Source organism: Zalophus californianus, chromosome 6 (genome assembly GCF_009762305.2).
Source record: "Zalophus californianus isolate mZalCal1 chromosome 6, mZalCal1.pri.v2, whole genome shotgun sequence".
NCBI classification, from domain to species: Eukaryota; Metazoa; Chordata; class Mammalia; order Carnivora; family Otariidae; genus Zalophus; species Zalophus californianus.
Genome location: NC_045600.1, coordinates 118,416,000 through 118,429,847, shown reverse-complemented (window position 1 = coordinate 118,429,847; position 13,848 = coordinate 118,416,000). Strand labels below are relative to the sequence as shown.

Here is a 13,848-nt window from a genome sequence, read left to right as displayed (position 1 = left end):
AGATGCCCCAACAAATATACTTGTCTCACCAGTGATATTTGTTTACAGCATCATCCTTGAGGTCCTCCAAACTTAGACCAAAGTCCCTGCCAGACAGGGCATGAAGAAGTCATAGAGAAATCGCCTCCTTCTTCTAGCTGCATCAAAGTAGTCTCTTGACTTTACCACTACCCCAGTCAAAGCCATCTTTCAAGAGCTAACTTGACATGCCTTCTATGAACCTTCTTCCCACTCTGTGAGCCCCCTAGACGTCCCTCCTCTGAGTTCTTAGTTAATCATCTTCCTGTTGTACCTCTGAGTGTGACCATTGACTTTCTCTGGCTGTCCCAGTGTGGGCAGCTGTCTTGGCAGCCTATGCATGGTGGGGAGAAAGACACATGAGCAAAGCACTTCTGAACAGCGGGCAGTGTGCTGCTACAGGTCATGGAACAAATCCATGAGAGCCTGAGAGGGGCCTTCATTTCCACCTAAACTGTAGAGTCCTCTTGGGCTTACCCTTCAGTTTGCTACAGAGCCTATCAAATGCCAGGTTCAGTTAACACTGGCCAGGACTCCCTCCTGGACCAAACTTAGGTCCTCTGAGCCCTCTTCTTGATTAAGTTTAAACCTTGGCCTGGTGAGCCCAGTTTATCAAGAATCCCTTCACTCTTTTTCTTTTACTTTTTCTTTTCTTTTCTTTTTTCTTTTTCTTTTTTTTTCTTTTTTTTCTTTTCTTTTTTCTTTTTTTTTTTTTTTTTTTTTGAGAATGCCTTCACTTCACTCTTGATCCCTAGCCAAGTTCCCTTTGGTAATTTTCCATCCTCCCCCTCACCCTTCTGTAGATTCCCAGCCTAACCTGTTGTATTTGGAGTTGAGTTCAACCTCTTCCCTATTGCAATAGTCTTGGATAAAGACTTCCTTCCTTACCTGTTTAACTGATACAATTTTTCTTTGACACAACTCTTGCTTAATTGAATGGAGGTAAGAAAGTGGGGTTCCTTTAGACCCAACTTCTTGATAAAAATGGGAGCAATGTCACTTGATAAAGTATGAAACTTTTAAGACTGATCAATTCATAAAAATTATCTATCTAGTGCTAATGTATTTTCTCCAGCATTTGGGACCAAATGGATGAATGAGTGTCCTTAATTTCTAGAGTGGTGTTGGCCAATAGAATTTTCTGTGGTGATAGAAATGTGTTTATCTGTGTTGTCTAATATGGTAGCCACTAATCATATGTGGCTATTAAGCACTTGAAATGTGGCTGGTGTGAATGGGGAAGTGACACTTTAATGTTATTCACTTCATTAATATAAATTTAAATGTCAAGAGCCACAAGTGACTAGTTGCTATCATATTGGACATCATAATTATGAGGTTACTACCTAAGGAGCTTAGGATGTAAGAGAGGAAGAACAGGAGGGGACAAAATCCTTTAATATGTATAGTGTTTTCTTTATGTACTTTGAAAGCCCCCAGGACTACTATGAAGGGTGTGATGGAAAATGGACCATATGTCAAGAAACAAAGAAAAAAGATTGGAAGAGAGGGAGGGAGAGAAAGGGAAGGAGGGAAGGGAGGAAGGTCAGTGAGCAAGCCTAATTACCCTGCTTATATATAACCTGGCTTGCTGACCATTATTCACCTGTCTAAATGACCTAGGAGCCTTGAACAGGTCTCCCCCATAATAAGCACAGAGAACAATTCAGGGACAAAGAACCTCACATGCCTGTAATCACAGCCACTTCCTGTTTCACAAAGCTTCTAAAATAAACCCTGCAATTACTGAGGTGACAAAACCAGACTATTACAAAGAAAACATCATAGAGGAAAAGGTAGCTTTGTTATTCTCCAGTTCAAGGATAGTGAGGCTTTCTCCAAAAGCACTTCCCACCAAAACACACACCCCTGGGGTCTGGCCAGAAGTCAAGAAGGAATAACAGTGGGGCTCTTCATTCATGAGGACAACAACGAGAACACCACTACTGGCCTTTCAAAACCAGGCCTGCCTGAATCACTTCTTGCCCCAGACGGGCACAATAACACCCTTTTGCTGAGAATCACCTTCAAAGGTCCAAACTCTGGTGCACAGTCTAGCCTGTCCTGACTTTGTCCCCATTTTTGTAGATACCAGCAGCAGTTGGCTCTCTGGGGGCATCTGAGGGGGACTTCTGATCTCTGATCTGTCCTTTCACAAACCACCATAGCAAGTTCTCGGCCTAAGGTCCTGGGAGAGGGTCTGTGAGCTTCCAGAAATGTATGGAAAATCTACTGAGAACAATGTACATTTTCTAAGGAGCCCGTGGGAAGCTTAAATCAGCCTTAATAATGGTTAATGATTGACAGAGTCTCTCTTTGGCCAAACCTTAGGTACGCTCCTTTGAACTCTCTTCTCTAAGACTAAGCCCTGACTTTGGGGCTTCTGTGTCCAGTTTTAGCAAGAATCCTGCTAGGTTAATTTAGTCAGAATCTTCATTCTCCATATCTAATCACACTCAATATCTGATCAGGTTCCTCATCTGCCTCCATCCCCCAGGTGATGTCTGGTCACTCTGGCCTGTCTTCAACAAGTATCCTGTGAGGTCAGTTTGGCCAGAATCTCCTCTTATCCATGATGTTTCCTCTTAGTAGTTTTCATCCACTGCCCCCCACCCTGCTCCTTGGCTTTAAACTCCCACTTTTCAAGCTCAATCTTTCTCCCCCACTGCAAGGCCTCACTGCAGTGGTCTCTACAACTATCACTAAGTTCCCAAATAAAGTATGACTTGCCATCTTTAACAAGTGTCACTGAAGACTTTTTTTTCTCTTAGCAGATCCACATACATGTAAGAACCACTCTGCAGCATTCCTATCATCCCACACAGCTCTCTCCATCTCTTCCACTTCTCTTTCTCTCTTCACCCAAATATACATGTGGGGAGAGAGACCTCCCAGTTACCCTTACTGCTGAGAAAAACCATTTGTCTGCCAGTCACTAGGATGGGTCTGGGTTCATTCAAGTCCCAGGAAAGGGCTAGTGTACTTGGGCTGCTGTAGAAGGAAAACTGCACAATGCTGTGGAGTAAAAGTGACATGGTACAGTTCTCGGTGGGATGAACAGAAGACTCTTATTTGTCATTATCTGATTTTATCCTGTTATTATCCTTACTTGTTATACTTACTTAGGATTTCTGCTGACTGATAAGGTTCATACAGGAGTTGCCACAGTACAGTAATCACTCAGCAACCTGCAAATATTTCCCCCTCCCTGTCTCGTTCTGGATAGGATCTCTCCAAGTTCTTGGCTCAGCCTGGGCAGTAGGTTATGATCATTTACAGTGAGGTCACATGAAGGGAAGGCAAGATCCCTCTCCTAGGGGCATCATGAAGTCAGGCCTCCACACTGACACTTGCTTTGAGAAGGCCCCAGGGGAAGCTGAGGAAAGCAGGAAGATGTCTTAGTGTTTTTGACCCATGGAGATGATATAAAGGTAAGGCTTAGGAATGGGAAACAAAGCTCATTAAAATCACAGAGCTCTCCAGTTCTCTCACGGGGAGATACATCTTCACCTAAAACTGAGACACAATTTTAAAGTGGTGAAGCAAATACCAAGACTTTAGCAAGTTCTTCAGAGCTACTCTGTCCTGAGAGAAGGTAGAGATGAGTGCTCTCATTCATTTAAGGGCAGGGATGCACCATGCACTGCCCACCAGAGCCATCTCATGAGCCCACCTGAAGACCTTGAGTGCCAGGTCTTTCTGGAATGTTGAGTGGCTCAGCTGAGTGAGAGGATGTCCTGGAAAGACACAGAGGGACTCCCCAAAAGAACCAGAGGAAATAAGAATATGCAAAAACTACTGGTGACTGTGAGGGAAACTACCCAATTTTCTAAAATTTCAGTTCACCCAAGCTTATCAATTGAAGATACTGAAGAAAAAAAAAATCTGTGAATGATTTAACTCCTTTTTAAAAGGCAATAATCAGAAAAAAAGGTAATAATCAGAAATACTTGAGCTGGACACAGCTGCCTCTTTTTCTCCCTCCTCCTCCACGAGCCTCCTCTTCCATTGGCTTCCTCTTCCTCCCCACTCCTTTCTCCTCCTTGCCTTCCTCTCCTCCCCAGCTTGCTTTCCAAGATGTTCCCTCTTCCAGGCCTGGGAGCTTTAGGTACTTTCATGCTTGACTGTCCTCATCCAAATGTTTATTCAAGAGAGACTTTGGGCTCTGGACTTTTAGTTTCAGCTGGGATAAGTAGAGAGCTAGAAACACACCACTCCTACTCTCACAACCTGAAAAGGCTGGACAGATGTGAAGTTAATGACTTATTCTGTCAAGAATGAGGTTGCATCATAAACATCTAACTTGAAATCTAGAATGAGACGGGTGACTGAGGGGAGGAATAGGGCCAAGCGTTTGCTTCCCTGAGACAGGTGCTACCACCACTCACAGAAACAGAAAAGATTAAATCAGAAAATTTTTAAACTGCTCAAGGTCAAGTATGGGCTAGCGTGGTAGTAGGGAGATCCTGGGAGCCACAGAATTGGGCTGTTCACATCTTCTAATAGGATTTTGCTTCAGGAACCCTAGCAGGTACTCACAAAGAAGATGGAGAAATTGAGGAGACTCATGAAAAAACATTAATTTGCTGGGGAAACATAACAAATCTGGTAGTCTAAGGGCACAGTGGAACTCCAGCAGCTGGGGGTGATGGGTAAGAGGGGAAAGTAACTGTCCCCTGTGGAAGGAGGAGGAATAGTGCACAGCCTGGCAGACAGCAGGAGAGAAGCCAAGCAATTCCGAGTGTCTGGGATGCTAGCAGTTACCACGGCAACTACACACTGCCACACAGCCAACCTCTGACTACATTTACCCAGACCCCCAACTAAAACCCACAGTACTATGGAATAAATGTTTATGTCCCCCACAAAATTCAAATGTTGAAGCCCGGCCCCCCAGTGTGGCTGTGTCTGGAGATGGGGCCTCTAAGGAAGTAACTGATGTTAAATGAAGTCATAGGGTGGGGTCCTGATCTGAGAGGATTGTATCCTTATAAGAACAGCCATGAGAGAATGCTTTCTCTCTCCACATACACAAACGCACACTGAGGAAAGGCCCTGTGAGGACATGGCAAGAAAGGCAGCCATCTGCAAGCCAGAAAGACAGCTCTCACCAGATATCAAATTAGCAAGCACCTTGACTTTGGACGTCCAACCTCGAGCACTGTGAGTAATAAATACCTGTTAATCCCCAGGCTGTGGTATTTTGTTACGGCAGTCTGAGCTGACTAACACACTCAATATCTACTATCCTATACAACACGTCTGGCTTTTAGTGACAAACTATGAGGCCTACAAAAAGGCAAGAGAAAACACAGTATGAAGAAACCAAGCAATCATCATGCCCAAATGACACGGCCAAGGAAAAGAAACAATGAACTTAAAAATAGGTCAGTAGAAACCACCCAGGCTGAAATGCAAAAGGAAGTGGGGTTGGGGTACAAAACAGAGTGTGCAAGAGCCCAGGGGAGCCAGGCCCTAACTGGAATGTGCCACCTGGTTGTCATCACCCCAGGGGGAACCTCACCACCAACCACCCTCCATAGTTTCACTAGTGCTCCCCTCCCCTTCTGCTCTGGCCTCATCTTTCATCAAATGTCCTGAAGGAACAAAATAGGCATGGGAGGAACAGTGATCACCTACACTGGGGCCTTCAGCAACAGTTGTAATAGTTCTCTGGTGTCTCTTTGTGAATCTCAGCCATGGGCAACTATCCATCTCTGTATAGACTGGATACAGTAGCTTTGCAGGGGTGACACAGCCAACAACTGCCAGAACTTTCCTTGATCTGGATACAGGCTGAATAAAATCTGTAAAAATCAGAAACATTTAATGATATATTTGTGGTAGGAGTACAGTAGGATTTAAATAATTTTGACAAAAGTTAAAAATATGGGTATAATAATGGTGTTGACTGATGTATCGAACATTCACCAGCTCACTCTAGTTTTTCTTAGATAGATATTTTCTTAGATATTTTCTTCTAAATATTTCTTAGATATTTCTTAGAGATAAAATTCTGATTCATTATACTATTCTCCACTACAATGGGTCTTGATTACTGATATTTGTTTTTTTTAAGGACTAACCACTCAGCCACAAAATTAAATCATCAGAGGAAGGTAAACATGGTTTTCCCATACTGGAGAAAAGGGGATACAACACATGTGATGGTTAAAGTATGTGTTTGTGGAATTTGCAGAGTACCTTATACCTCATCAGAAAGTACACTGAAGTGGTTATAAGATGACAGGTTATAGAAGTTCAAAACAAATTCCCCAAATCACCAAAACTTCAAATCCCAGAAGAAGGCTGAAGACTAGATACAGAGCTCAGGTTAGTCCTCAGGAGATCAGGTAAGAGCTGGCCCACCCTGACCTTCGGCTTGGAAATCCCTGTGTACCCACCTACCAGGCCCTGCGAAGCAGCCAGAGCTTCAGAGCCACACAATTGTGTGAATAGGAAGTAAAGAAGCAAACTGGCAGCTAAAAAGTAAAAGCATGAAGTTTCCAGAGTTCAATGTATTTGTTTCTTGTTTCATGTATAATTTCCTTTCTCTGGGCCACTGCTCCCCTCCCTTGTGGGCTTTCAAAGAGTTGCAGGTATTCAATTCAATTCAGCCAGTATTGACTTCATGAACCACCCTCGATGCTCAAGATGCAATATTGCTCTCGATTCGCCACTCTGAGAAGAGGAGCCTCTTCTCACGCATAATCCCCCCCCACACACACAGAGCCCCGAAACGCATGCCCACCTGTGCAAATAATGAAAACCAAGTATTCACAGCCACATGTGGTCATGTGCAGTTTCCAGTCATGCAGGGTTCAGCCTGGCCATAACCTCAGGCTGCCTGCATAGAAGAGGCACAGCCACACATGTCCTGGAGTCCACATTGCCCAGGCATGAAAACACCACTCACATACCCCATCCTTGCTCACAATCTCACATGCTGTCACAGCAGCATGTACCAGCCACCCACTGGAATCTCCCAACAATGGTGCAGACAAACTCTCTTATGCCAATGCTGAAAATTGGTACACACCCAGAAATAAGACCCCAAGCACAGACACAACCTCAAAATGATCACAGACCACAAATGACCCACATGTCTCACACAGGCATGCAGACATACAAACACACAGCAGGCACAGAGGACCTCACATCCACATGAGCACACACAGACACACACAGCTGACATTTAACCATACATTTGTACACACACAGATATGCACACCTGAGCGCAAAGAATCTCACACTCATTCATTTGGCAAAATATTGAGCACCTGCAATGTGATTCCAGCTAGGCTACATCAGGATACACACCACACAAATGCTGGCAGCAAGACACATTCTGGGGGCCACCCACGATGCTGGACATGCCCAAGACAAATAAAGAGTTTTATTGCATGTGGTTGAAAACAGAATTGGTAAGCCGCCTTCAGGTGGAAAGTTAGACCCAAGGATGAAGCTAACTGCCTTCTACAGAGCAAAGCCAAGTCCCCAGGGCTTCTGTTGTATCACAGCAGAAGAACATTGCTAAGGGGAGGCCTCCCTCACCAACCTCAGCCCACAATCCCACATGCCTTCAGCATCTCCTCCAAAGAAAGGTATGAGCCCCATACTTTAGGTGCCTTGCTACCCAGCCCAAGGCACCCTGGGGCTCTGCTGACCCAACAGCAGAGCTCTGTGATACTCACAGAGCACACCACCACAAAGATAAACAGGCTTGCAACTTTCAGCCACCGTACACAGCGCCTGCAAGAGAAAAGGTAGGACCCAAGTCACACCAAAGCAGTCCTGTTTGCATGTGCCCAGACTGCCAAACCTCAGACACCTTTCTGAAGCTTTGGGTAATATCAATCTCAAAGCACATGTTAGGAATTCTTTCCATAATATGGTATAAAGGAAGACATTGCTGACCTATAAATATATGGCCTCAAGAAAAGCAGCTTGGTGAAGGTTACAGAGAAGAGCAAAGTTAACCTAGTGTTTGCACATGTTTCACGCCGGAGATGCTAAAATTCAAATTTGGAGGCTCTTCCCTAGCATTTTGAAGGCTGAATTTCCTGGAAACAGGCCTTATATGGGCTCTCAGATTCATATTTATCAATTACATTCCCTTAAGTTTTCTGGAAAGTGGGAATATGGATTTGATCATCAAATATAAAAACACTGAACTGAGATATAATCAAACCAATTCAAAAAAGAAATTACAGTGCTGTCACTGGTTGTACTAGCAAAGTCTTTTAAGAATTCCTTCAGAGATAATTAACAATCAGGCCATGCTCTTGGCCCACTGTACAGTCTCCTGATGGTGTCCTGACCCAGTCATCACTATACCTTTCTTAACTGTGGCTCTAAGGGCCAGGTAAATCTGAGTCTAGTCAACCCTTTGCAGTCTTTCCAGTCCCATCTCTGCTCATATCACCTCCCCAGGCCCACTGGATTCCATCTTCTAATGACATTATCACTGCCCAGCTGCGGGGTGTGCTCTGCCACTGGCCACCCCTCAAGAGCAGGCACTGTGGTGTCTGTGCTCTGTCCCTGTATGTGGAAGGGTGCTGGTCCACAGCCTGTGCTTGACATATGTTTATAGAATGCAGAGGTCTATGTTAGGACATCTTTTTCAATACCTTTCTGATCTTTTCAAAATGGGAAAGTCTTATTTTTCATTCCCTTACATTTAATGAGTTTGATGGATAATCATTTCACACTTCCAAATTATGACTCAACACCCCCTCTTTAAATGGGAATCAAAGCTGGAGGTATCAGAATCCCAGATTTCAAGATATGCTACAAAACTATAGTAATCAAAACAGTATGGTACTGGCACAAAAACAGACACATAGATCAATGGAACAGAATAGACTCCAGAAATAAACCCATGCTTATATGGTCAATTAATCTACAACAAAGGAGGCAAGAATACAAACTAGGGAAAAGACAGTCTCTTCAATAAATGGTGCTGGGAAAACTGGACAGCTACAAGCAGAAGAATAAGCCTGGACTACTCTTCTGACACAATACATTAAGATAAGCTCAAAATGGATTAAGGACTTAATGTGAGACTTGAAACCCTAAAACTCCTAGGCAGTAATTTCTTTGACATTGGCCATAGTATTTTTCTAGGTCTCCTAAGGCAAGTGAAACAGAAACCAAAATAAACTACTGGGACTACATCAAACTAAAAAGCTTCTGCACAGTGAAGGAAACAATCAACAAAACAAAAGGCAACATACTGAAAGGGAAAAGACATTTGCAGACAATACATCTGATAAAGGGTTAATATCCAAAATATAGGAAGAACTTATATAACACACACACACACACACATACACACACACACACACACACACACATCCAATTAAAAAATGGGCAGAAGACCTGAATAGATGTCCTCCAAAGAGGACATACAGATGGCCAACAGACACATGAAAAGATGCTCATCATTCATCATCAGGGAAACACAAATCAAAACCACAATGAGATATCACCTATCAGAATGGCTAAAATCAAAAAGACAAGAAATAAGAAGTGTTGGTAAGGATATGGAGAAAAACAAACCCTCAAGCACTAATGGTAGAAATGTAAATTGGAGCAGCCATTGTGGAAGACAGTATGGAGATCCCCCCCAAAATTTAAAAATAGAAATACCATATGATCCAATAATTCCACTACTGGGTATTTACCAAAAGAAAACAAAAGCACTAATTCAAAAAGATATATGCACCCTTATGTTTATTGTAGCATTATTCACAATAGCCAAGATATGGAAGCATCCCAAGTGTCCATCAACAGAGGAATGGATAAAGAATGTGTGTGTGTGTGTGTGTGTGTGTGTTTATATTTACATTTACATATAATGGAATATTACTCAGCCAAAAAAAGGACAAGATCTTGCCATCTGTGACAACATGGATAGACCTAGAAGGTATTATGCTAAGTGAAATAAGTCAAACAGAGAAAGACAAATACCATATGATTTCACTCATATATGAAATCTAAAAAAACAAAACAAATGAAAAAACAAACAAAAATCAGACTCACACCTATAAATACAGAGAATAAACTAATGGTTTCCAGAGGGGAGGGAGATAGAGGGATGGGCAAAATGGGTGAAGGGAAGTGGGAGATACAATCTTCTAGTTATTAAATGTACAAAACATAGGAATAAAAGGTACAGCATAGGGAATATAGTCAGTGGTATTTTAAGAGCACTGCATGGTGACAAATGGTAGCTACACTTGAAGATAGTATAACATATACATTTCTTGAAAAAATGTGTTGTATATGTGAAATTAATGTAACACTGTATGTCTACTATGCTCAAATTAAAAATAGTAATAAATAAATGGGAATCAAAATGATAATTCTTTTTTAAAGCATGAGGCATTGATTTAACTACTCCAAATACAAAATTTTTTTCTACATAAGAGACATATACAGCAGAGATGACAATCCAAACTATGTTTTACAAGTTTCCCAATGATCATACATGGTACATTTTAACCCTGTTAAAAAGAATGGCACTAAGTCTTTTTAGTTCGGTGGCAAGCTCAATGCAACTATTCCATGAATCCTAGAAGATAAAGTAACACAGAATGTAAAGTCTCAAATGTACTTGTTTAAATTCTTCTATGGTGTGGGACAGTTGAAAAACCTGACATCGTCTCGAGCTGTGAACCAACCAGTTGAGGGAGGGTGTTAACAGTGTCAGCGCTCACCAACCTGTGGTCTTTAGGGCCAGATCCCTATTCACACACTTTCACACAATTCACTTAATTTCATAGCAGATTCTGTGGCCAAATATTTGTCATATATATGCTGGCAGCTGAGACCAGTAATCATGAAAAGCAACACAGGGCTGGGAAACATGTTGGGAAACATAATCTCCATGGTCAAGCACAGGTGGGAGATATGGAGGTCACATCCCTGCTGACCCCCCTCAGCTTACAAGCTGCATGACCTCAGGCAAAATCCTTATCCTCCCTGCAGTCTCTTCCTTCATCTACCTCTCAAGGTTCCTAGAAGGGTCAATAGAACAATGAGAGTGGGTCTCTCTGCACACAAACAGGTTCACTTTGGGCATGCAGATAGGTACATTTCTAATCAGGCCTTCAAACAGCTTCAGAAAAGACAGGTACCCTAATGTAGACAAATAATAATACAATTATTTTATAGCTACATAGTGTTTTCTCACCTATCCATGAGCTTTCCCACAGACGATCTTAGTAGAAGCCCTTGCAAGGCTGTGTAGTGAGGGAGATACAAGGTGACAAGGAAACAGCTTAATGGATGTGTCTGCCTCTGCTGGTCCCTCAGCTACCTCAGAGCATATCTGGAATGAGGACCTAGTGGTCCTGGTCCCCAAGACTTATTCTGTACTTAGAGATGCCACTTTCAAACATGTCGCTCTCAACAAAACCTTTCTTTTAAATAAATGTGCCTATGGAAGCACAGCAGACAAAGTAGGGAGAGAAAAAGTGCTCCAGCTCTGGCTGGCCAGTTCACATGGTCCAGCATAATGCCCTAAGCTTTCCCACACACAGGCATGCCCAAGTCCTCCTCTCCATGTGCAAGCATAGCTTTTCCAGTACCACTACCACCAACCCCTTCCTCACAGCCTCAGGGTCCCAGCTCACACAGGCTGGACAACACAGCTTCCTGAAGGATGAGCCCTGGTGCAAGAGCCAACCCTTCTAATAACATGCTTCATCGCCAACTACAAGGGATTATGAGATCCCTGCTCAGCAGGGAGTCTGCTTCTCCCTCTACCTGCTGCTCCCCCTGCTTGTGCTTTCTCTCTGTGTGTCAAATAAATAAATAAAATCTTGTCATAAATAAATAAATAAATAAATAAATACAATACAATACAATACAATACCACAGGGACTGCTAAAGTGAACTGATTCTATCTGCAAACTGAGGTCATGCCATGAAGACCCCTGCAACACAAACAAGGAGTGTAGGATGTCAGTCATTTAGGTCTGTAACTGGGTTTTCCTTACAGGCTCCATACTGATTAGCAGTGCCACCTTACATATATTCTAGGGCCTGGAGAAAAGGTAAATAACCTTCCAGGAAAAGTGCAGCCTGGCCAAATGTGAAATTCCCTCTTCCTCACCTTCACTCTGTTGGTTGCGAAGGATGCAGTGAGGGTGAGAACCGCCCCCAGCCTAGTCCCAGGCAAGTGGGATGCTCTATGCAACCATCACTCTGTGCCAGTGCTAGCACTCCAGGTCTTCCTACCTCAGCTTCAAAAGATGGAACCTGATATGAGCACTGTCCAGATGTTCCCCCTTCTCTTGGGAGGCAGATCCAGAGGAACCAGCCAAGTCTTTGCTCAAGAGGGATCCTCCTTCCCACTCAGCTGAGCTGTTTCCCCAAGATTCTTCAGCAGTGATGAACTCTGGATGGCAAATAGGCATGCACCATGACCTGGAAAGCAAGGCTTTGTGGTTATTTTCACAGAAATAGTAGCATCTCCAAAATAAGATTTCATTTCAGTGGTAAGTATGAAATGTGGAATCAATTTTGGTTTTTAAAAGCACCACAGACATTTTAGTGCTGTCAAACTGGTGGGAATGGGTCTTTCTTGACATCACAGAACACTTAGCTTAAGGAAAATTTGGGGTCATGGATATGATTTGTGGACCTTCAAGAAACATCAGCTTGTTCTGAGTTTGGAACTTTCCAATAAAGCTGTTTCTGGCTCAGACCAACTTCAGTCAATTTCAGTATTTGCTTTCTCTTTGATTGTGCTGGAGCTCTCAGTACCTAGTTACACTTGTCCTGAAGCAGAATAAGGGGTGTAGGCCTACAGTTATCTTTCTATAATAGAGCTATACGGAAGATGGTCTACCTGGCTTTTCCACCAGCCTATACATGAGCATGAGCAGGAGTGAGAACATCAGTGCTGGACTAGATGGGCCCAGAAATGGAACTTCTATCTAGAAGGACGATTCAAAAGGAATCATAAACTTTTCTCAAAATTACATGTGGACTTCTTAATGAGGAATTCTTAATCTCAGGAAACAAACTGAGGGTTGCTGGAGTGGTGGGGGGTGGGAGGGATGGGGTGGCTGGGTGATAGACATTGGGGAGGGTATGTGCTATGGTGAGAGCTGTGCAAGACTGTTGAGTCACAGACCTGTACCTCTGAAATAAATAATACATTATATGTGTAAAAAAGAAGAAGAAGAAGAAGATAGCAGGAAGGGAAGAATGAGGGGGGAAATCGGAGGGGGAGACAAACCATAAGAAACGATGGACTCTGAGAAACAAACTGAGGGTTCTAGAGGGGAGGGGTGGGGGGATGGGTTAGCCTGGTGATGGGTATTAAAGAGGGCACGTTCTGCATGGAGCACTGGGTGTTATACAGAAACAATGAATCATGGAACACTACATCAAAAACTAATGATGTACTGTATGGTGATTAACATAACATAATAATAATTTAAAAAGGGAAAAAACTAATGATGTAATGTATGGTGATTAACATAACATAATAAAATAAAATTTAAAAAAACAAAATTACATGTGGACACATCCATTTACTTTTGGTTGAATCTCTGGGCTTCTGAACAAACCCTCAGTTCAAATGCACTTGACTCTAGTGAGGTTGCACTAAAGCCCAGTATTTTCATGTATTACTTGGAATATTCATGGGATCACCCTACTGACATAACGGGCCATGATCTTAGAAACCAATTATGCCTCTCAAGCCCAACTAGCTCAAAAGGGCATTGTGATTCTCCTGAACACCTATAATTACTTCAAACTGGTTTACAACAAGAAAAAAAAAGTCTTATTCGTAAAGAGAAGCCCAAAGAT

The 13,848-nt window shown here is 42.8% G+C and overlaps 1 protein-coding gene across 2 annotated transcripts in view; it reads right to left on the bottom strand.

The window, feature by feature from the left end:
* The window catches only part of OCA2 (OCA2 melanosomal transmembrane protein), a 526,634-nt gene that overhangs the window by 436,964 nt on the left and 75,822 nt on the right, over nucleotides 1-13,848 (bottom strand). For both annotated transcript variants that reach the window (XM_027572901.1, XM_027572904.1), the window contains exons 4-6: nucleotides 12,265-12,453; nucleotides 7,713-7,770; nucleotides 5,753-5,825 (exon numbers count right to left, since the gene is read on the bottom strand). In XM_027572901.1, the coding sequence (XP_027428702.1) occupies nucleotides 5,753-5,825; nucleotides 7,713-7,770; nucleotides 12,265-12,453 (320 nt within the window). The remainder of the gene's footprint in view (nucleotides 1-5,752; nucleotides 5,826-7,712; nucleotides 7,771-12,264; nucleotides 12,454-13,848) is intronic.